Source organism: Engraulis encrasicolus, chromosome 11, assembly GCF_034702125.1.
Source record: "Engraulis encrasicolus isolate BLACKSEA-1 chromosome 11, IST_EnEncr_1.0, whole genome shotgun sequence".
NCBI classification, from domain to species: Eukaryota; Metazoa; Chordata; class Actinopteri; order Clupeiformes; family Engraulidae; genus Engraulis; species Engraulis encrasicolus.
The window spans coordinates 47192122-47215872 of record NC_085867.1 but is presented as its reverse complement, the minus strand read 5'-3'; the positions used below and the strand labels follow the sequence as shown (position 1 = coordinate 47215872).

Here is a 23751-nt window from a genome sequence, read left to right as displayed (position 1 = left end):
GTGCCCTGGTTGCCTGGTTGCCAGCTTACCAGTTCGACCCTATTGGTAAAACCAGCTATGGTTTAATACAAAGGTGTGATGCTTGAAATGTCGTCTTTTCCATTAGTATGCAACTCTTGTCAGTAGGCCTGCAGTGCTGAGATATTCCCTGAGTGCAATGAGGAAGAAGATCAGTTCATATCTGTGTGTATTATCTCATTTTCTGAAGAATCCAGACGGGACTAAAGTTGTCTACAGGTGGTTGGAGTGGGATACCATGAGTGTTCTTCTGAGTCATTATGGAGATTGGATTGGGGAGAGAGAGAGAGAGAGAGATAGAGAGAGGGAGAGAGGGAGAGGGGGAGCAATTTGTGTAAATACTTTTCCCCCTCGAAATGTTACATAATGTTCTAGTGCATGGGTATGAAAGGCTATTTTGTATTTCATATACTAACATGCAACTTCACTTCTGCAGTTTTCTTTGTGATCCAGAGAGTTCTGCTTAGTTCACTGGGTTGGCGTAATAATAACAACTTTGTTATGCAGTGCCTGTCATGGCACCCACGGTCACTTTACAAAAAGGTGGATGGAAGCTGCAGTGTGTGTGTGTGTGTGTTTTGGGGGGGGGGGGGGGGGTAGAGGCCATATACCTTGGTAAAATGATGGGATTTGACGAGCTTTTTGAAGGAAACTAGTGTGTGTGTGTGTGTGTGTGTGTGTGTGTGTGTGTGTGTGTGTGTGTGTGTGTGTGTGTGTGTGTGTGTGTGTGTGTGTGTGTGTGTGTGTGTGTGTGTGTGTGTGTGTGTGTTTGTTTGTTTGTTTGTTTGTTTGTTTGATGGGGGGGTGGCATATTCTGTGGATAGGTAGACTGGGGCAGCAACACAGAAAGCTCTGTCCACCAACATTGCGTAGAATGACAAGTTGGTCTGTCCTTGCAAGAGGACCTTACACCTATACTGAGAGTAGGCATGTCTGTCTGTGTGACTTGAGAACAGGAACACGAATCATCTCAGGTAAGGGGTAAACAATTGAAAGGCTTTGTAAAACAACTGTAAGGACAGTTACTATTTGTAAAGGCATTAATGGAAAGTCTCTCTGGTGCGCGCTATACGATGTACAAGGAGGAGGCCATTTGATTGGCCTATGCGGGAGGCCTAATCCTCCTGGCATCGGATTAAGCAGGGCAGGCCCGCCTCGAAGCAACAGGCTGACACGTCACTTTACTCGCCACGCCCACAAGGATACTGCTCCACTGCACATATGAGGTGAAAGTTTCCTTGAATGTTGCTGACTAAACTTTCCTGGATTTTTGTGGCAAGCGCGCCGACTAATTCAGCAGAGAAAGACGACACACGGGGATAAACAAGTTGGACCGACTTTCCCGTGCGCAATACAGACATGTCTCTGGCTGACCAAAGTCAGCAATGGTTTCCGACGAGCGTACAGGTAACGGTACTCCAGGCGAAGAACCTGCGGATCAAAGGCAAGAATGGCACCAACGACGCGTACGCCATCATGCAGGTGGCCAAGGACAGGTTCTCCACGTCGGTGGCCGAGAAATGCGTCGCGCCGATGTGGAAAGAGGAGGCCACGTTCGACCTGCCGCTCTTTCACCAGAGTAACAAGGAGCGCTGTACCTTGTACGTCCAGGTCATGCACAGGGCTCTGGTCGGAATAGACAAGCTGCTCGGCCAGGCAGTGGTCAGTCTGCTTGAGCTGGAGCAAAACAAGGGCCGCAATAAAACAGAGTAAGTGATTCTGTCTGAATACACTTAGAAATGTGTCTGAATACACGCCACATGTGGTTCACAGACTGACTTTAACATATAAGAATGTTTACGAGAGATGAGAGTGTTTTGGTAGGCTGATGATGTCCTTAATAACGTCACATTTTACTGGCAAATCTGTCAGCTGTCACCAAAACACTACTGCGCCATGTAGGACAGACTGGCCAAAGCTAGGTAGGCCTGTTTGGTTTTGTTTTACCATAATTAATTATTCATCCCCTTTTTAAAGCTGACTTCAATATTGCTTGGCCTGATTTCAAAGGCTTTGGGATTAGCCCCTTACAGCTTTCTTTCCCCACGTATTACAGCGACATAGGCCTCGCCATGTCTGTAATTATTATAACCATGTGACATCAGCACGTCATGTTAAAGAAGCTCGTTCAAAACTCAGGTCATGAATCAAATCCCATCATTTGAAGCGCTTGTCTGTCAGCCCATAAGCCAGTGTCACAAAACTACTGGTCTCTCTGACAACTGGTTACCAAGAGTAGAACCTGCAGTGAGTGGTAGGAAGTAAATCGTCACCACAACTTCAGCTTAGGTTTGACCAAGAACTGTGGATGTCAGTCACATCTGGGTAGCCAGCTGTTTGGGTTGACACCTTTTCACACTGGCTGTAAATCCCCTTTGTACACCAGTGGGGCAGGGTGCCGAACTTCCATAGGCTGTCATCAGCTCTCTGCTGGCTGGGGACGTGCCAGTGCCATGGCTGCTCGATGCTTGAGCATGACCCTTGTGCGTTTGGTTGTGGTCCTCTCTTTATCGGATTGAATAGCAGATAGGCTACAGTAGTATACACACACACACAACAAACACTTTGCAAGTGGTACTACCTTCAGAGGAAGTTCATTGTGTGTGCTCATGTGAACCCCTTTTGTTGGTGAACAAATGTGGCTCAATACAGTTTTTAAAAAACAGAATGTGGGCACACTACTAATACAGGTGCTGGGTCACACAGATGAGAACTGAACAGAAATAATTAGGTAAATAATAATCGATATGTATTGATGCATCGATCCTACGGCCGACGATTTAATCGTATCGTATCGTGCTGCATTCTTAAGAATCAAAAATAATCGAATCGCTGACCCCTGTCTAATGCCCTAGCCCCATAACATAATAGAAGTGGAAAAGTAATTGGCAAAAATCAAATCGTATCGTGGGGAATTCTTAAGTATAGAAAATAATCGAATCCCCGCTTTAAGAAATTGATACTGTATCGTATCGTCATGGAGGCTGTGATTTACACCCCTAGAAATAATGCAGGTCCTCAACACTGATATGCTCCCAAAAGTCTAATAACATGACGCTCAGTCCTTCATCAAAGTGCAACTGAGCGTGCAAAAGTTTCTGCTATTAGGCCCAAACTCATTTGGGAGCATAGATTAGTGTTGTGGAACTTCTATTATTTCTTTCAGTGCTCAACACAAGGTCAGACAGTGCATTGAAGAAAAATCTCTCTAAGCAAACCTCGGTGGTTCTGCAAACTAGATGGGATTGGCGTGTCCCTGGTTACCCTGGTTATGGCTGGATGGGACCGCATGTTTATGGAACAAGCGTGTTTTGTCACTGACATTTAAAAACCTTGTGTGCAGACATTTTGATAATTGCTGTGGTATGCAGCCTTCCGTTCTGTAGGCGAGGGTGTTTCAGGTAGCGATTGACATTGGGGCTTTTTTTCTATCAGGGTGGTCTCCATGGTTTGATATATTGACATTCAACAATGCTTTTTTTTAAAAGGCCAGTGTTGCTCTTTTAAAAGGCCAGCATTGTCTTGTCTTGTCTGTGTCCTGTATCCATATGAAATATGTATGTGAACAGCATGCAAGAATACTGCTGAAGTGCTTTCTGGAATAGAATAGATTGGAATGGAATGTTTCACAAACATCTGTTGTCTTCGGCCTACTCTGACTGACTGAATCCAGGATCATAGTACAAGCCTATAATACAGTCTGGGTTTGAAGGCTTTCCTGTGCTCTATTGCAGGGGTTCCCAAACTTTACCATGACAAGGCCCCCCATGTATTGGTAGATTCCAGCCAAGGCCCCCCTAAAATAGGCCGTGCCGTGCCCACACTGTTTTTTTCTGTGCACCCGTTTTCACAAGTTCGAAGTTGGTGCACTCCTAACCCATTGAAGTACTCTACCACAGAAAGCACAATACATACAACCACATTTACATTGTACAGAAGAAAATGATTCCAGTGGGATTGTTTAGCTTAGTTTTTGCTTAGCTTTTCTAACTGAAGTTATTTTATTTCTTAAATTATTCAGTTTATTTTGCTATATTTTTCCTGCCAACCTACCGCGGCCCCCTTGCATCCCCTCGTGGCCCCCTCGTGCCCCCCTTGCGGCCCCCTTGCATCCCCTCGCGGCCCCCCAGGGGTCCCTGGCCCCCACTTTGAAAACCACTGCTCTATTGCTGTTTGAGACCTTGTGATGATGTTGTGTTCTGTACTATGCGTGGGTGCGTGTGCATGTGTGTGCTGCTCACACGTGTGAGTCTGCGTGTTTTCGGAGTACAAGGTGCAACCTGAGCCGCAAATGGTAAGTGGATCTCAGATCTCCCCTCGCCTTAGATCTGGAGTGTTTTGTGTGTGTGTGTGTGTGCTTCTGAGTGGCGGCGGTAGAAAGGTTGTCCTGAAACCGTGCAGAAATGGACATTTTTTTGTGTGTCATCATGTAAGCCTACAGTCTATAAGCCAGAGATGGAAGATCTGTTGTTTGCTTGTGTGTTTTATGTATGTTCACACACCCTCAAAGATGGATAGTGATACTGGGTGTCTGTGAGTGTGGTTGAATATTTTGAGCTTGTGATAAAATGGGTGATGGGCCTGCAGTAAATAACATGTGGGGGCGGTGGGGACCTGCTCGTGTTTATGTGATGGAATGTTTTTAACTTGTGATAAAATAAGAGGCGTGCGTGCGTGCGTGCGTAAGGACAGAGGGTCTCTTCTCCCTCCCCCCTCCCTCCTCTTCCTTCACCTCCTCCTCTGAGAGCACCACTTGTCTCCCTTTCAGAGTGCACCACAGTGTGCACAATGCGACCTTGTTTCCTCCACTTGGGCTTGTGGCCTCGCCCAGCCTCCTGGCTCCTCCTCCGTGGAGAAAACAATAAAGTTTCCCCGCTGTCAGCCTAGTCAAAACTATTTTTGGGGGACTATTCTTCATTCACCATCCAGTTTGGAAAGGAGAAAATGACTTTACAATTGAGTTTTTGTGAGATATTTAAATATAATGCTGTTGTCAGTGATGTCATCATGACATATTACTTCCTGGTACGAGGCCACAAGCACAAGTGGAGGATGCAAGGTCACATATTGGAATGCACATGCAGTGTATTCGTTCAGCTCCCATCTTCCAACCACCAGGTGCAGAGTCACATGACAAAGGTCTTTTTTTGTCTTGTCTCTTTGTGTGTTGACTGCAAAGGCTTTCAAAGATGATGAGTCTACCTGCACCCTGAACCACTCCTCCTATTATGTGTTAACACAGTCAGCAACAAACAACAGAAAGCAGGTCTGCAGCATGGCGGACCTGTGCAAGGGGCCAGCCCCCAGTGGCGATCGAATTGAGTTCAAGAGTCTAATGGCAGTAGGGTAAAAGCTGTCCTTCATTCTCGTAGTGCGGGCACGCAAAGGCTCGGGAATCGAACTGGCAACCTTTGGGCTACAAGTCTGACGCCCCCTAACCGCTTACCCATGGAAGCTGATGTATCTGCATGCACCACTTCTCCTATTATCTGCTAATAATAACAGAAAGTCGGGCTACATGGCAGAGTGCACTCACCTGTTCTGCTTTCTCAGCCTTTGGACTGCCTCTCCGGTAGTCTATTTTGGGCCCCGGTGAGGTGACGTCCCTCCCCTCTGTGGGTACATTCTGTTGCCAGATTGGGCTGTTTCCCGCCCAATTGGACTGTTTGGGATGGCTATCTGTGGTTAAAAATTGGTAAAAAGGGCATCTGGGTGAGTTTTTCTGCAAATTCGTGCCCATAGAAATCAATAGAATTTAGTGCAAATTGGGCATGTTGGGTTTTGTGCATCTTTTGGGCTGGAAATCGCCAGTCTCATCTGGCAACCCTGTCTGTGGGTACATTGTGTACACATGAAACATCTAACATCATTGCGCTTTCATGAATGCTGCTAGGTCGTTATTATTTTGTTTTTATTCATTACAGTTGCAAGCTAGCAATTATTTTCATTTTACGTCCTTCATTTGCAAGGTAGTTATTATTCTAATTATTATTATTATTAGCTATTTCAATCGCAGGTTGGCTGTTTTCATTCAATATATGACTTATCTGTCATTATTTTTCACATTTTTTTCCACAAAGATGTTTGGCAATCATTTCTTGGAAGCTGAGATGAGTCATCATTTGCTTTGAAGAGGACAAAAGCTCGAGACCTCTGTGTAGCATGTTGGCCCTCTCCGCGTCAGATTGTTTGCCACAAGCTTGCTTTGCAATACTCTGCTCTCCCTCCCGTGGCCAAGGTTAAGCCCACATCTAGATGTGCATTCCTTTCTGTAACAGTTTTTTCCCCCTGACTGTGTGGAGCAGGGAAGCTGACCGGGTGAACAAAGGGGTCAGTTGTCCTGGTGCCTCAGAGAGAGGACCGACTAAGAATTGGGTTAGATCCAGAGGCCATCATCTTGCCACCAGGCAAGACAGGCAGCCGCTTGGGGCCCCCAAGCCCCTAGATAGTGAATAACAGCCCATACTGTACTACAGTAGTGGTGATTTTGGTGCAAATGTTCATTCTTTTGCATTTTCTCTTGGGGCCCAACCTGAACCTAGAATTGCCTCTGCTTAGATCACATTGTATGTATTGAGGAGGGGTGCCCTTTCGGGTGACTTTGTCCTGGGCCCAGGCAGCCAAACCTGTCAGCGACACTGCTGTGTCGGCCGGATCCTGGTGTTTGCCTTATGTTCGTGGTGTTGGTGCGTCATGTCTTGAGACCACCTATTTTGCTCTCTCTCTCTCTCTCTCTCTCTCTCTCTCTCTCTCTCTCTCTCTCTCTCTCATTCTCTATCTCTCCCTCTCTCTCGTCTGTCTCTACCGCACTACTCTATTCACCTGTACATGTTTGATTATCTTCCATGCAGTGTGTGCGCGGCAGTAGTTGTTTACACAGTTAAACTTTGCATTTTAGTTCCACTAAACAAGATCGGCATTCATCTGTGTGTGCGTGCCTGCTCGCTCGTCAGCAGAGAGAATCAATATATCCACAATCCATGTCTGTCAGGCGGACCAGCAAACGGTGCTGTGTGATTTGTTGAGCTCTGCATCATCCACGTTGGTGAATTATCTTTGTTATTGTCGGAAGTGAGGAAGTCCTTGCTCCACTGGTAAATATGGATCCAGAGACAATGCAGACCATTGATCCGTACAGAGAGAGATGGCTTTGAGGCCCCCGTGTTGGTACATTAGATTAGTTAAGGAGTGACTCATGGTCTCTGTGACAGTAACGAGCCAGTGGCTCCACATCACTAGTCAGGCCGTGCCCTCCTAGTGACGCAACAGCTTCAGCGTTGCTACCAGTCAGGTCAAGAGCAATGCAAGTACTTTCTGAGCTCCCGCACATACGGGAACTCAGTCCCACTTTGTTTGGAAGCAAACAATCATTAGCAAACCAAGGTAGGCCATTTGGGAAATGCCGTTTGGGAAATGTTAATTGTTACGCTCTTGGTCAGACCAAGTCTCGAAAGAGATTTGAAAGTCGATGATAATCAGGCTACCACATCACCACTCTCTGCATTGCAATGACCAGAGTTAACTCCCATCTTGGTAGTTACTATGCTTTAATAGTGCTGGAACACAACAAGTGCTTAACAGAATTAACTGTGAACGTTCCCTGGTGAAATGAAGAATGAAGAGAAAATGTTGCCATTCACTTTTTGTTGGCCCACCCTGCTTTGCTGTGAAACCACATCCCTTTTTTCGCCCCAATGAAGTTCTGTCATGGTGTGTAATGGTGCTAAACATGACATTACGGGGCAGGGGTTGATAAGTTCAAGCAGCCAATTACATCCTAGCCCCCCTTTTGTGAGACATTACAGGTGGTCTCAAAACTCTGTGCACTACACAGAAACACAGAAAGTCAAGTCACCTCAGATTGTGAATATTCAACAGGTAATGCTTTACTTTACGGTACAGTTACCCTATGTAATTACGGTGTACTTTCTGGGTAACAACAGGGTAACAGAGAGAAGTTACATGGTATCTAACGGGTAAAAAGGGGGTAATTACAAAGTAAATACCATTAATTGGGTAACAACAGGGTAACAGAGAGAAATTTGATGATTACATGGTTAGAAAATACGCAGTAGTTTCATAGTAATTCTTGAGATATGTGTATTACATAGTATTTACTTTGTAATTACACCCTTTTTACCTGTTAGATACCATGTAACTTCTGTCTGTTACCCTATTGTTACGCAGAAAGTACACAGTAAATACTGTACCGTAAAGTAAAGCGTTACCATTCAACACAATGCATTTATTCCAAAGCCAGTGTACTGGCTGTCGGGCATATGTGGAATCATATCATGCTACCAAAGAGGTGCTCTCTTTGCAACATGACATCATACCAGAGCGTAGGGCTGCACAATTAATCGAAAATCGTGATAAAATCATGAAATATAAGTCGTGATTTCAATCATGATTTAATCGTGGCAATAGTGACCTACCTTTGAGAGAACCCTTGAAGCCAGAACATTCTGACAGGCTGGTGTTTCTGGCCAGAAATCTGTCCACCTAAGTTTCATGCTATTGCCTTTACATAATTATTACAATTTATTTTATTTTGCTCATCCCGTATATAATTCATTCTTGATTATATTTCATCTTGTTATAATTTTCAAAATAATCTGCAAAAAATCAATTACTCGTGATTAATAATCGTGATTACGATTTTGACCAAAATAATAGTGATTAAGATTTTTTTCCATAATCGTGCAGCCCTACCAGAGCGTTAAGATAACACACCGACTTGAACCACCTATCGCGTTTGTGTCAATGTTAAAGCGTGCTCCACAACGCCCTACGACAGGTTAGGTTTAGGCATGGTTTTGGTCAGGGCACAATTTCGCCACACTTTCACCACGTCCCTTGCTTGTTTAGCTTTTCTTGGAAAGGTAAAGCAGAAGAAATGATGCTTTACTGACAGGTTAAGGTTAGGCATGGGTTTGATCAGGGCACAGCAGAGCATTTTTGCATTTTCTAACAGAAATTCGCCACAGCAAGAGAACTTCGCTGCATAGAGCACGGCTTACCTTGCAAAGGCATTGCACCTCAACACAAAATTCACTGCCGTAAAATAAATACGCCTTTTTATGATGCCAATCTGCTTTGTTGGTGGTAAAACCAATAAATGCATAGACCTATCACAAACAGATGAAATATTTAAGAAACCTCACAACACTGGTCTAATCAGGTGCAGCACAGTTTGGATTTTGTGTCGTGCAAGAACTTTTGGGATGCGGTCCACACCGATAGGCAGTGAGGTACGAGGCTACATGCTTACGCCCTGTTAGCTTATGATGAATAGTGTTCACTGCATGCCCAGTATGGGAATATTCAACATGGAAACAGACAAATTACTGTTGGTCACACTATGGGTTAACAGCATCAACCCCTGCATAATAGCATAGAAAATGTTACTCAAGGCTAAGGATTTCGAGTTGTTCAGTCATCAAGGCAAAAGCTAATCGGGGATAATGCCCAAACTGGGTTGCATGGTTTGCTTAATGATATGGCCTGTGGTGTATATAGGTTGGTAGTATAGAAAGTATACTATAGAGCAGCAAATGTTCCATGTTCATTTCCAGTCATATCATAAAGTGGTCAGTTTGCCTTGTCGTGTTTACAGTATTGTTCAGTACCATTGACAGTATATATAATGGACTACAAATCAGCGCTCTATTTACTGTCCATGTTCAGTCAGTACATTCCCAGATACCCAGCTGCAGGCCCGCTGACGGTGGGTGGGGACAAAGGGGTCAGTTGCTCCGTGTCCAAGGAGAGGGAGGGCCCAGAATTGGGTCCCCTTTTCACATTGCATGTATGAAATGGCGGGGGCTTTTCAGATGACTTAATCGGAGGCATGACCAAAGCTGTCAGCGGCCCTGTGCCCAGCCATATCTAGCAAATTCTGACATGCTGCATACAGTCGTCGTCCCCCCTCCATATCTATCACTCAGGCCTTGTGCTGCTCTCTTCCCTTTAGGGTTGGGAGGAGATAATGAGTGCGTTACAATATGCGGCCTTGCCTCCTCCACTTGTGCTTGTTTCCTCCTCCGTGGGGAAACCGATAAAGTTTCCCAGCTGTCAGCTATAGCCACAACAACTTTTGAGGGACTGTTTTTCATTCACCATCCCAATTGCAAATGAGACGAAGACTTTACAATTGAGCTTTTGCAAGATATTGAAATATAATGCTGTTGTCAGTGATGTCATCATGACACATTACTTCCTGGTACAAGGAAACAAGCACACGTGGAGGAGGCAAGGTCGCATATTGTAGTGCACTCGATACCTGAAGACTCGCTGTCACAGTATTGACAGACAGCCCAAGGCTGACAAGTCTGTTGGCTGGCTCAGTAAAATAACTATGAGATGGTATGGAGAAAGCGGGAAGAAAGTCAATAAAGGCCCTGAACTGTTTGTGTTGTCTTGGGGTGATAAGAGCTGTCTGCAGCTGCTGTAGGTGGTGGTGAAGTGATGGTGCAGTGGTCTTATCTGTACCCTTGCACACGCACGCACTGCAATGCAGGATATGGAGGTCGCTGGGAGTCGGAATAGGGGGAGGCCGGGAGGAATGGTGGTGGTGGTGGTGATGGTGGTATTGGTGGTGGTAGGGGGGTTGCGGAACAATATGCTGTAGCATTAATGCTGACTCGCCTGCCCAGGAAGTCTTAGATAACCATGCACGTACACACACATGCATGCGCGCCCGTGCGCACACAGACACAGACACACACAGACACACAGACACACAGACACACAGACACACAGACACAGACACAGACACAGACACACACACACACACACACACACACACACACAGAGCTATAGCCTCATCTATAGCCATATTCTGCCCATAGTCTTAGATAACCATGCATTCACGCACGCACGCACGCACACACGCACACACACACACACATACACACACACACACACACACACACACACATACACACATACTGAGCTATATCCTCATCTATAGCCATATTCTGAATGCATGCTTGTGAAGCCAGATGCTCTCTTTATACTCAGTTTAAAAAATGGTGGAACAAACCAAAATGGCTAACTTGTCTGCCAAGTAGCCCAGATGTAGTAGGCCATTCAGTAACCAGATCTGTTATGTAATCCATGTTGGTACAGGATTACATGTCTTGTGTACCAGGCGCTACCTTATGCTCCTTTAAAGCTAGAGTATGTGATATTTTTACTAGGTTATTTCCAGAATTCCTGCTGCTCATTCACAAACTGTTACCTTTTTCCACCACCATCAAATTCAAAGTATCCATTATGACTGGTTACACTCGTACATGAAAAGGTGGATCATCATTTTGAATTTCCAGTAATAGACCGTTTAGCTGTAAAACTTACTGTACTGTCATAGTGGTAAACTAGTAAATATTTAGTTCATTTCTTAAAAGATCAAGTTTGGGAATGGGCAGCATAGTTGCAATACCTACTCTGGCCACCATCCTACATAGTGCACATTGTAAGGCTCTTACAACAAATGACATCAAATTCAGTTGGCACAGCTGTTTGAAGGCTGCAACCACCCACCCCACCCTAATGAATTTACACGAAAATATATGTAGCCTACTGTATATATGTATGTATGACAATTAGGCTACTGTATGTACAATCACAAATCTTCTCCATCAAAGTGCCATTAGCATGTGGTGTTTGGTTCCGTGTTTCATGTAATTGTTCCAATAAAATGCCCCACAATTCCATGCGGGCGTAAAACATCAACCGGTCATCTCGACACCAGCTACTTTTGTACAGTGCATGTGAAATGATTCAAATTGCAACTCAAATTCACCTTTTTGTATGGCTCTTGTTGTCCCAATGAATTAGTATTAGTCTTGCTTCACTCTTTTAAGTAAAGCTTCCTGAAGTAAAGTAGGAAATGCAGGTCTGTGTTTCTTTAAAAGGGTAGTTGCTAGGCAGTTAACAACTTGGGTAGTTGCCAATGGGAAATTGCATTGCAAACAACAAAGTAGCTACCATAGTTAGCAACTATGGTTTAGAGAACTGCACCCCTGAGCTATGATTGGCAGTGATTGGCAGCAGCCTCTGATGGTGAAAATCCTCCTTATTTGCATAGATTAAGCTTTTCCCCATGCATGCAGGATTTATTTTCCGGGCTTTGCTTTGTGCAATATGCTAATGAAATACTCATGTGAACATTTCAGCGAGCATCAAACGAGGAGGAAAAGAAATCACACATGCGTACTTCTTTGCTTTCTTTGTGTGAACTCATGTATAAATGAGAACAGAATGTATTTTGGCTGTTGTATGGACTAAGAATTAATCTGAAAAGAAATTGCACGCGCATACGTCTTGTGCTTTCTTCGTGTGAACTTTTGTAAAATGAGATAACTGAATGTGTTTTGCCTGTTGTATTGACATACAAAAATCATCAGGCTGTAACAGGATTTATAACTGTTGCCACCATCCCTGGCTGTGCACAGATATGCTTGACTGTCAGAAGACGGTTAAGCTGATTCAGTAGTAATGCACACACACACACACACACACACACACACACACACACACACACACACACACACACACACACACACACACACACACACACACACACACACACACACACACACACACACACACACACACACCCACACACACGTTCCTCTTGACTTTCTCTCACAGTCCCACCCAGGATGACACCTTCATGTAGGCCTATGGGGCAACTTCCTGTTCTACCACGGGCTGTCTCAGCAGTTACTTCTGCTCTTGTATTCATCATACCTCAACGCCCTTTACTGTTTTAGACAGCTGCCATTCAGTTCCCCTGGCCATTGTCTCCCTCAGCCCTCTGACGTGCTTTAGAGCTGCTGGGCAGGTAACACCACACACACACACACACACACACACACACACACACACACACACACACACACACACACACACACACACACACAGACAGACGCAGACCTGCTTGTTTATAATGACATATAGGCGTGTATAGCCATGCCCTGTGTACAGTGCAGACACCATGTGACATAACCTTTACTAATAGCCAGGTTAGCCTTTACCAATAGCCAGGCTAATAGGCCCCATCAGTGTTGCCAGATGGAAAATGCTGAATTGTAGTACCACAACCTCAAAATTATCATTTTTGAGCGCTTATTTGAGAAGAAACTATCATACAAGACCCAAACTGTTGTTTCAAGGCATCACAATGAATTGAATGAGAATTATCGTACACGTATATCATGGTTTTTTTGATCGCACAGAGGTCAAAAGGACAAAATTATGGTACAAATATGATAGTTATCGTACATCTGGCAACACTGGGCCCTGTTATATAGCCAGGGAGGAGCAACAGTTGTTTGCTCTCAGTGTCACCATGCGTTAATAATGATAATGAGGAGTGTCACGAGAGGGTTTTTTGGCACATGGAAACGTGCATGACAACAGACGCAGTGTCAAGGGTGTGTATTTGTGTTTGTGTTTGTGTTTGTGCGTGTGTGTGTCCACTTGTCCATGTGTGCGTTAGCGTGTGTGTGTATGTGTGCTTGTGTGCGTGACATGTGTGTGTTTGTGTGACAGAGAGTGAGCGCAGACTAGGCAAGAAGAAAGAAGAGAAGAGACTGTTGCCTGAGTCATAGTGGGTGGAGGCTGTGGCGTGTGTACGCACTAACATGTTCCAGTGAAGAAGTTTTATTTCTGGACCAGTTGTCACTACCAATGATGTCTGCAGTAAATCTTTACCTTGGATGTTGGAAGTTGTGCACCCAAGTTGTGCAAATCAAGTCCACACCCTCTCTTGCTCTGTAGCTCTCTCTCTCTCTCTCTCTCTCTCTCTCTCTCTCTCTCTCTCTCTCTCTCTCTCTCTTTCTTTCTTTCTTTCTTTCTTTCTTTCTTTCTTTCTTTTTTCTTTCTTTCTTCATGTATTTCTGTTTCTTTCTTTCTTCATGTATTTCTATTTCTTTCTTTCTCTCTTTCTCTCTTTCTTTCTTTCTTTCTTTCTTTCTTTCTTTCTTTCTATCTCTCTCTTTCTTTTTCTCTTTCTTTCTCTCTCTCTCTCTCTCTCTCTCTCTCTCTCTCTCTCTCTCTCTCTCTCTCTCTCTCTCTCTTTCTCTCTCTCTCTCTCTCTCTCTCTCTCTCTCTCTCTCTCTCTCTCTCTCTCTTACACACACACACACGCTCCCTCTCAGTGTAATTCTCCTGAATGCTCATGGGTATGTGGGAGTGTTTTCATTAAAACATCACCCTACTGTTTTGGAATGAAGTCGAGAGCAGCGGACTGTGATGATGTTCTTTGAGGTGGCTCCTAGTCCAAATATAGACATGCCTTACGCAACTGCGTAATGCTTACTATAATAACATGCCTCGCTAAAGAATACATTAAAGGTGCACTGCGTAATATTTTAGTAGTTTATTTCCAGAATTCATGCTGCCCATTCACTTATGTTACTGTTTTCATGAATACTAACTTTTACTAAATGTACTTTTTTTTTTTTTAAGTGACTTCCGTTTTTTAAACAACGATTTGGAAAACGATTTCCTTCGCATTTTCCTCCTGGAGTAAATACATCCTATAGAGAAAACCATGAGTGCTTGAAAGACACAGGGATCAAAAGCCTAGTCAAGTTGTTGAAGTTAACTTGGGTTTGGGAGCAATAAAAAAGGGACAGTTGGGACAGTTGTAGGCCTAGTTTCTCCATGCTCAAATGTCATACTTTACTCATTGTTTTGCCGTTTTGCATTTAGACCCCCCCCCCCCCCCCCAACCCTAACACCCAGCATCCCCCCCAATGACCAATGACCCGTGTTAAATGCGCCCCGAGCCCCCATAAAAAAAATCCCGGCTGCCCCCATAGTTTCCAACATTTCTGTGGGAAACACTGCACATTCTTTATCGCTTACTACAGCACTTTTTCATCTATGTTTGCTTTTTAAAAAATCCACAGCTAATGTTGACTTTCTAGGGCTCGACCGACAGTAGTTTACTTAGGGTTGTAAACTACTTGGGGTAGTTTACTTACTTAGTTTAACTTATGGTCGTTTCTACAGACGTGTAATTATGTGCTAATGTGTCATCATCATTTCTCAATGTGTTCATTACATACACTGGTTTTGCCAATTAGTCTACCTGTACACTGCACCTTACAGTTTTCTGTTGGTTGTTTCTGCATCACTTCTTCAGCTTCTGTCCATTTTAGCCTAAGCCCTTTTTTTATGAAAAGGTGCCCTCTCCCTGATAAAACCGAAATATCTTGGCCTAAAAACATTAAAATAAGTTGCATTTAAAAGCTAAAACTTTCATTTTGCAATAGAATGTGTTCATTACGCTCTAACATACCCACATTCCAATAAAGCAGCTCAAATCTCAAGAACTTGAATGCAGCGTATATGTCGCACCAGGACACAATGGGTTAATGAAAGATGCCCATTGTAGTTTACCGTCTAGTGCTCGCGTCTCTAAGACTTTGTCTGTCAGCTTAGTGGCATCGCCACAGCCTTTTAATTGTGTACGGTAAGGACCTTACAAATGATTCTTAGGGTCGTTACTACAGCCGTTTACCTGTGTGCTAACTTGAGTATCATACGTCTTCATTCAGTACAGTATGCATTGTTTTTCTGATGGATAAGCCGCTTGCCCGTACAGTACAGTGCAGTGCCATGCTATACTCCCTGCTGTGCTGTCATGTGCTTTGCATAGCTGTGAACTCTGTGGCCTTAACTGTTGCGGTTGCTGCTGCTCATGTGTCTGTGTGGCTCTTTGGAGCTTCCCTGAGGACAGCCAGCAGGTAGGGGAGGACTAGCCAGGCTGTGCCCTCCTAGTGACGCAACTCTTTCAGCGTTGCAACTAGTCAGGTCAAGAGCAATGCAAGTACTTTCTGAGTTCCCGAAAATACGGGATCTCCTCCCACTTTGTCGGTAAGCAAACAACCATAAGCAAGCCAAGGGAGGTCGGTCAACAATGCCGTTTGGGAAATGATCAATGTTATGTTCTTGGGGGGGCGCTGTGGCGCAGCGCACTAAGCCCCCCACATTTGGGCTTGCATGCCCAACCCCGGGGACCCCGGTTCGAGTCCGGCCGCGGTCATTTCCCGATCCTCCCCCGTCTCAATGTCCCATTCGCTTCCTGTCACCATCTTCGACTGTCCTGTAATAAAGTAATTAAAGGCATAAAAGCCCCCCAAAAAATATATATTAAATGTTATGTTCTTGGTCAGACCAGGTCTCGGAAGAGATTTGAACGTCGATGATAATCAGGCCAAATAATCTTCTATTGGAGTAAGATGCATCAAGCCCATTCTTTTCCTGGATCCATAATGATGTCAGGTGAACGCCCCTTTAGAAGACCTTGGGTTAGGAGACCTTTGGAGACTTAAGAATGAGAATAAATGGAGTTCCCTTAGCGCTGTAGAGGGTTGTAAGTTAACGCACATCTTGTGCAAGCCGCCACCAAACACCACAGAAAGGGAAGAAGGAGGAGGAGGGGACAACGCCCCCTTTATGAGACCAAACTTGAGCACACTCCTTTGCATCGGGTGGGCTGATATGAGTTTGAATGATCTTTCTCAAATGGAAGATTCTTTGCTTGAGCTCTGACTGCTCTCTAGGTTGTTGAGCGAGCTGCCATTCACTTTGAATGGGCCTTCCCAGTGCATGGACACGTGATTATGTGTCCATCACCGGATAAGTAATTACCAAAATTCTCCACCATCACTATGGGCCTGTCCTTATTTCTCTCGTGTGCACTTGTTTCTCTGGTCTGATATTTTTTCTGTGGCCATAGTAGAGATGGATGGATATAGCCAGGCCGTGCCCTCCTACTGACACAACGGCTTCAGCATTGCTACCGGTCAGGTCAAGAGCAATGCAAGTACTTTCTGAGCTCCCGCAAAAACCAGGAACTCCTCCCACTTTGTTGGGAAGCAAACAATCATTAGCAAACCAAGGGAGGCCGTTTTGGGAAATGTTAATTGTTATGCTCTTGGTCAGACCAAGTCTCGAAGATATTTGAAAGACGATGATAATCAGGCTAGGATTGATATACCTTCAGTAGATGTACATGAACTCCTGAACTCCTGAGCCTTGCTGCTGCTGCTCACGTGTCTGTGTAGCATTCTTAAGCTTCCCCGAGGATAACAGGCAGGCACGGGAGGACAGGCAGGCAGGAATGAAAGGGGCAGGCAGCCATAGCCAGGCCGCGCCCTTCATGGTGACGTAACACCTTTAGCATTGCTCCTAGTCAGGCCAGCAGCAATACAAATAGCGTTTCTGAGCTCCCAAAAAAATCAGGAACTCCGAGAACTTTTGTCGGGAAGCAAACAACCAGTAGCAAACCAAGGGAGGCGGGTCAACCATGCCGTTTGGGAAATGTTAATTGTTATGCTCTCGGTCAGACCAAGTCTCGAAGAGATTTGAAAGTCCATGATAATCAGGCTAAGGCAGCCAGGCAAGCAGGGAAGCAGCTGTTGCCTCCATTGTCTCGCATGCCTCCGTGTTGAGTCTAAAGGCCTCCGTTGCTACTTTGTGATGAGCTCAGCACTTTCCTGGTGTTGTTTTTTTGTGAGAGGAGGATGTGCAGCAGCTAGCAGCTTTGTTTCCTCAGGTCAGAAGATTTGCTGTGGGGTGTGCTTTTTAGACGGCTAAAAGGAAGGTGTGTGTGTGTGTGTGTGTGTGTGTGTGTGTGTGTGTGTGCGTGCGTGCGTGCGTGCGTGCGTGTGCGCGCGACTGTGTGCGCGCGACTGTGTGTGCGTGTGTGTGTGTGTGCGTGTGTGTGCGCTTGTGTGTGTGTCTGTCGCTGTGTACAAAGTACTGTATAGTGTCCGCACCATCACCTCTGGTCTCGTGTTTCCTTTTGAGATCACTTTACATGCAGAACAGGTCAAACTGTTCACGGAGCTGTTCCTGTTATTCATTTGAACTGACTGAATTGGGTCTGTAAAAGCCACTTACGAGAGGCTGGGTTATGCATTACAGGTTATTATCCACAAAAGAATGCCAAGTATTTTTGAGCATTACCTGCACAAACACACACACACACACACGACACACACACACACGACACACACACACACGACACACACACACGACACACACGACACACACGACACACACACACACACACACACACACACACACACACACACACACACACACACACACACACACACACACACACACACACACCTGCCTGTGTGTCCTTGTGTGTGTCTGGACTGGACTTTGGCATGGAGTCTCCACATTGAGCCACATTGTCTGCATATTTGTGTGTGTGGGCATTGCTGCTGCTGTGTTAACTACAAACTCTAGTCAGCGCATGTGACTGACCTCAAAAATGCACTGAGGGAGATAACCTGTGACCTGCTGTGTTGTTCATTTCTCTCTCTCTCTCGCTCGCTCTTTCTCTCTCTCTCTCGCTCTTTCTCTCTCTCTCTCTCTCGCTCGCTCTTTCTCTCTCTCTCTCGCTCTTTCTCTCTCTCTCTCTCTCTCTCTCTCTCTCTCTCTCTCTCTCTCTTTCTGTCTTTCTCTCTCGCTCTCTCTCTTTCTGTCTTTCTCTCTCTCTCTCTCTCTCTCTCTCTCTCTCTCTCTCTCTCTCTCTCTCTCTCTCTCTCTCTCTCTCTCTCTCTCTCTCTCTCTCTCTCTTTCTCTTTCTCTCTCTCTCTCTCTCTCTCTACACGCAGAGAGCACAACACCACAGAAGGTTAAACTGCAGCCAGCCGACTCCTGGGTCTGTTTACTCTACAACAGCGGTTCCCAAACTTTGTCCCCTGCGCACCCCCTTATACATTTCAATGTGGTTCGCGCACCCCCTTATACATTTCAATGTGGTTCGCGCACCCCCTAAGCGAATATTTTGGTGTGCTGATGGCCACGCAAGCATGGATTCACTGCGCATTCACTGCACATTATGCACAGTCGTTTTGGGGAATCCTCTTTTCCAATAGTCTAGGAGCTAAACTACACTTCAGATGGACCCTTCCAGCATACAATTAAAAAAGACTTAATGTTCATCAACGCTGGATAAAAACTCACATATCCACCATTACTCAATTCAGCTCTTGCACCCCTTCGGGCAGGCCACGCACCCCCAGGGGTGCGCGCACCCCACTTTGGGAAATGCCGTGTACAGACCAGGAGCGAACGGAGCGAATGAAGCGACGGAAGTAATTATTTCTCTATGGGGGCACGCGACCTGCGCTACCAAAGCGAATTCGCCAGGAGCGAAGCTTCTTGCGCTACCAGAGCGAATTTTGACGATTAAACTAAATCTAATCGCAGGCGAATTCGCTCTGACGCTGTTCGGCGAAAACCAATCGGAACGTTCATATCTCCGAATGTCCCAGGCTGTCAAGCCAGAGCCGTTATGTGATTAGCTGAATCAAACATGTCAATGCTGCGTCTCGAGCGAGTACAGCGAATTCAAGGCGAAACTTCTTCTGCTACCCACGCTACCAGGCAGCGTAGTTCGCTCTTGGTCTGGACACGGCATAACCCTGCTCTACAACATAGAGGGTGAAATATGGCTGTGTTTGTTTCTAATGACACACATCTTAAAAGCAGGGCTTGGAATTAGAGATGTGCAGGATCCAAGATCCGGTTCCGGATCACGCAGGATAATAGGGTTTTTCAGACTATCCGGATCTAGCAGGATCTTAAGCAGTGGATCCGGTATCCGGCAGTAACCTAAAAATCTAGATCTGGGGCATCTCTATTTTTTACGTAGCCTAGGCTTTTCAGTCAGTCTTTCGCAACCCCAATCACTGCATGGAGTGGAAGCCCTTTGGAAGTGGCCGTTGAAGGCAGTGTGGCAGTAATCCAATGAGTCTTAAAAATAGTTTGCGCCAACGTAATAAAAAGGGCCCAGGTGTGCGAGTTGGCTATGTGTTTCAACCCTTTTGTAGGATCCGGTATCCGGTTCCGGATCCGGCAGGATCTTAAGCAGTGGATCCGGTATCCGGCAGGATCCTAAAAATCAGGATGCGGTGCATCTCTACTTGGAATGTTTCCACAAGAATCCATTCATCTATGCTGCCCTACAAAGGCAAAGAGCAGTAACTACACCAACATTGAAACTGAGAACAATGCCTTCAAAGCCTTGGTATTGAATACTGTATCTCTAAAGCAATGGTTCCCAACCTATGGTCCGGGGCCCACTGGTGGGCCCTGAAGGTAATCCAAGTGGGCCTTGAAATCATTTTCCGAAAATAATAATCATATTTTGGTGCGTGTTGCTGTTGATTTATTTGAGTTTTATTCTTCATTGGGTCAGAGGTGGGTCCCGAACCTTTTTGACAATTTCGAGTGGGCCCCAAAGTGAAAAAGGTTGGGAACCCCTGCTCTAAAGCGAGTTGGACCATATGGGTTTGTCACAAGATAAAGAAGATGTAATGAAGACCATTTTCAGTCTAAACATAATTTTGACAAAAAAATTGTAGCGACTGCCCTTTGCCTTTGTACTGTAGGCCAGAATTGTGTATGATTGTAATTATGGTTTTTGATTCAGATCCTCCTTACATTATTATCATCATTAGAGTGTTTCATGTATGATTTTCAGTGTCCCTACACATCACTAGTGGTCATTCCGTGTCAAATCGGACACTTTCGATCTGACTGTCAGAGCTTTCCATAAAAACTTGGTATGCCTTTTTAGTGATGAGTTAGAACTGGAGCATTGCACCTGGCATTAGAAAAGCAATGCTTTTAATTTAAGTTTCATTAAATTCTTGGCGGTTGGGCACGACATCTCATTTGGCACGGAATGACCCATAAAATTCCAATTAGTTGACGCTTTTCTCCAGTTATTTAGGTACAACAGGATGTAGCCCTTTTGGTCCCTCTGATCACAGATAAGAGTTTTTGGTTATTTTACTGCCATTCACATTCCTGCTGACATAGGATTCAAACTAGGGATGGGATATCTGTATCGGTATTGGGTTCAGATATCAACATATTTCAGAGATCGGATCGGATCTAAATTTTCCCAAAATATCGGAATTTTCCTGATACAGACATTGAGTCAGGTGCAATGTTAATTTGAAATCATAACACTTGCATATTGGTTGTCAGGATGGGATTGTTACTTTTTTACTCATTACTTTTTGCCTATTAATTGGTTTCCTGTTCTTCTGACTCCCTTTTCTGACCAAATAGTGTTTGGGCCTACCTCAAGTTGAAAACCATGAATATATATGATTTTGGTATTGAATCGGAATAGTATCGGTATCGGCAGATATCTAAATTTGGATATCGGGATCGGATCGGAAGTGAAAAAATGTGTATCGGTGCATCCCTAATTCGAACCTGCGACCCTTCTGAATGCCAACTCTCTGTCCATTAGACCTAGCCTGGCTCTCATGCAGACCCTTCGTGCTTCGTGCATCTTCGTTAAACTTCGTGAGCTCGCACTTGGGTCTGGAAATCTTAGACGAGCCCAAAGGAATCAGATATTTCACAGCCTGTCCAATCAGAATCATGGGGCGGGATCGTGGGGCGGGGTATATACAAGTCAGTGGTTGAATTAGTACTGATTAAAAAAAAAGCCACGTGAATTCTCCAATCAGGTTCGAGCTGTTTTGAACACACCCACGCCTTTCCAGAGCTAAGCGATTGACAATGTTCCAGATGGTTGGTAACAACCATGGCGTGAGAACCAGGTTAAATTAGACCTACATCTTCCCAAGTATACCAATGAAAGCATTTTATGCCGTTAATACTTGTTCCTAAATAACAAACAAACAAACAAACAAAAGGTAGTGTGTGATCACAGCCCAGGGGGATTGTGCCAGGTAGGCCTCATTGTGTAGAATGGGGCTCTTCATGGTTGGCATTGTTTCACTCGCGTGACTCACACTAGGCCAGCATTTTCTGGGAAATCTTCTCAGACGTCTGGTGCAGAGATTTGTGAGGCCGGCCCGCATTAGGGAAGGAGGACGGGGTATAGGATGCCGCACACACTGGCTGTCAAAACCACTGGGGAAAGGTTCTGGGATTCATAAGAGCTGTGTTGTATGTACTTTGAAGCACATCCTAAAGATATCTAAAGTGACATATATGAACCATAATTCAATTGTAAAATGCTTTTCTTAAAACTCTGCTTTTCATAAAACTATTTCCCTGCCGTCGGACAGTTAAATTCATTTATCAGACTTATTTAATTTTATTTTTTAGATTTTTATTGGCTGTGAAGGTTCAGCATATTTTACGGAGGAGCCCAGTGGTCTGGGCAACGTGAGAAAAGTTATGAGCATTGTGCTAAAACCTCTGTGTGAATTTCGTTCATCTTTTGTTATTATTGTGCATTAGCAAGCAAGCAAGACTGTACTGTCAGTGTAATCGTTATAATGGTGGAATACTGCTCGTAATGGTGCCGTAATGCCCAAAATAATACTCTCTAGCTCCATCTCTTTGTTTGGAATTTGTCAAAGTCAAAATCAAGGTTTTGGTGAAATGGCACTTTGGGGTGAACATGACTCTTGAGAGGAGAGGAGGAAAGGAGGGCAGCAGGGCACCCTCGCCGTATAGCAGTGGTTCTCAAACTTTCCCCATTATTCCCGCCTTTGGAGGGTCTGGATGTTTCTGAGCCCCCCCAAACAACAGCACTACTTGCGCAGACTGATTTTACAAGGGCTGCGCTGCGCAGAATCAAAGGAAAGGTGACTGGTGAGATAAAACAAAGAGAGATGTGTGTTAATTTCCTATGCTATTCAAATTTATGACAATTTATTAAATAATATTAATGAGGGCTTGAAATGTATTGCTTGGAGAGACAGGAAATAATTTCCTTGGGTGGAAAAAGCCCAAAATCAGATGTCACACGCCCCTCCTGCGATGCCAGATGGTTCCAGATGGTAACAACCCAGGGGGGTTGTTACCCCCCCAGGGGGCCCCCCAGGGGGGATTGCGCCCCACTTTGAGAAACACTGCCGTAGACCAAGGGTGTCAAACTCAAATTCTCCCAGGGGCCAAAATTAAAATCTGGAATGATGTCAGAGTCTGTTATACTCGAAGTGAAATCTCACAAACAATCATTCCAATTATACATGGTAGTTCAAATGTGCCTCTCTGTTGCCTGAGCGTGAGATATTACAGATGGCCAATCATATTCCTGAGACACACGTTATATGGCTATTTGGCATATGTGGACTGGGCCAGCTGTAATTCACATTTGAAATGATCTTGTGGGCCAGATTTGGTCCCCGGGTCTGAGTTTGACATCCCTGCCGTAGACTGTCTGAAAAGCTATGGAATAGGACAGTGGTGCTCAAACTGTGGTACGTGTACCACTGGTGGTACTTGAGACATCTCTGATGGTACTTGGAAGAATACATTTTTTGTACATTGATTTGAAGGCTGACCAAGTTGTTGCAGTTGAAAATGTCTCTTTGGTCTCACATTTTTTTGTAATATTGAATTGTATGAATCTGAAAAAATAATGCAGAATAATACTAGGCAAGCAAGAAATTTAAAAACAAACTTGCACTGAATGTGACCGTAGCTCTTGATGCCATTATGAACCTCTCCTGTATTGACTGGCAAAAGTGAATATGGAAGGCCTAATTACTGCGATATTCTAATGTTGGTTGTCAAGGTGGTACTCAGAGAGCTCAATATTTTCTCTGGTGATACTTCACACAAAAAAGTTTGAGAACCACTGGAATAGGATTACTGCAGGCTGATTGGAGGAAAAAATGTGGGGAATTTCTAATTAACCCAGTAACAACATAAGCTCAGGGCTCTTTTGTGCTTGATTTGCATGAATCC

General features: G+C 44.7%; 1 protein-coding gene across 2 annotated transcripts in view; it reads left to right on the top strand.

Annotated features, from left to right (window-relative positions):
- The first annotated feature begins 1074 nt into the window (after positions 1-1074).
- rab11fip1b (RAB11 family interacting protein 1 (class I) b) overlaps positions 1075-23751 on the top strand; it is a 51106-nt gene continuing 28429 nt past the window's right edge. For both annotated transcript variants that reach the window (XM_063210789.1, XM_063210788.1), the window contains exon 1: positions 1075-1727. In XM_063210789.1, the coding sequence (XP_063066859.1) occupies positions 1378-1727 (350 nt within the window). In that variant the 5' untranslated portion in view covers positions 1075-1377. The remainder of the gene's footprint in view (positions 1728-23751) is intronic.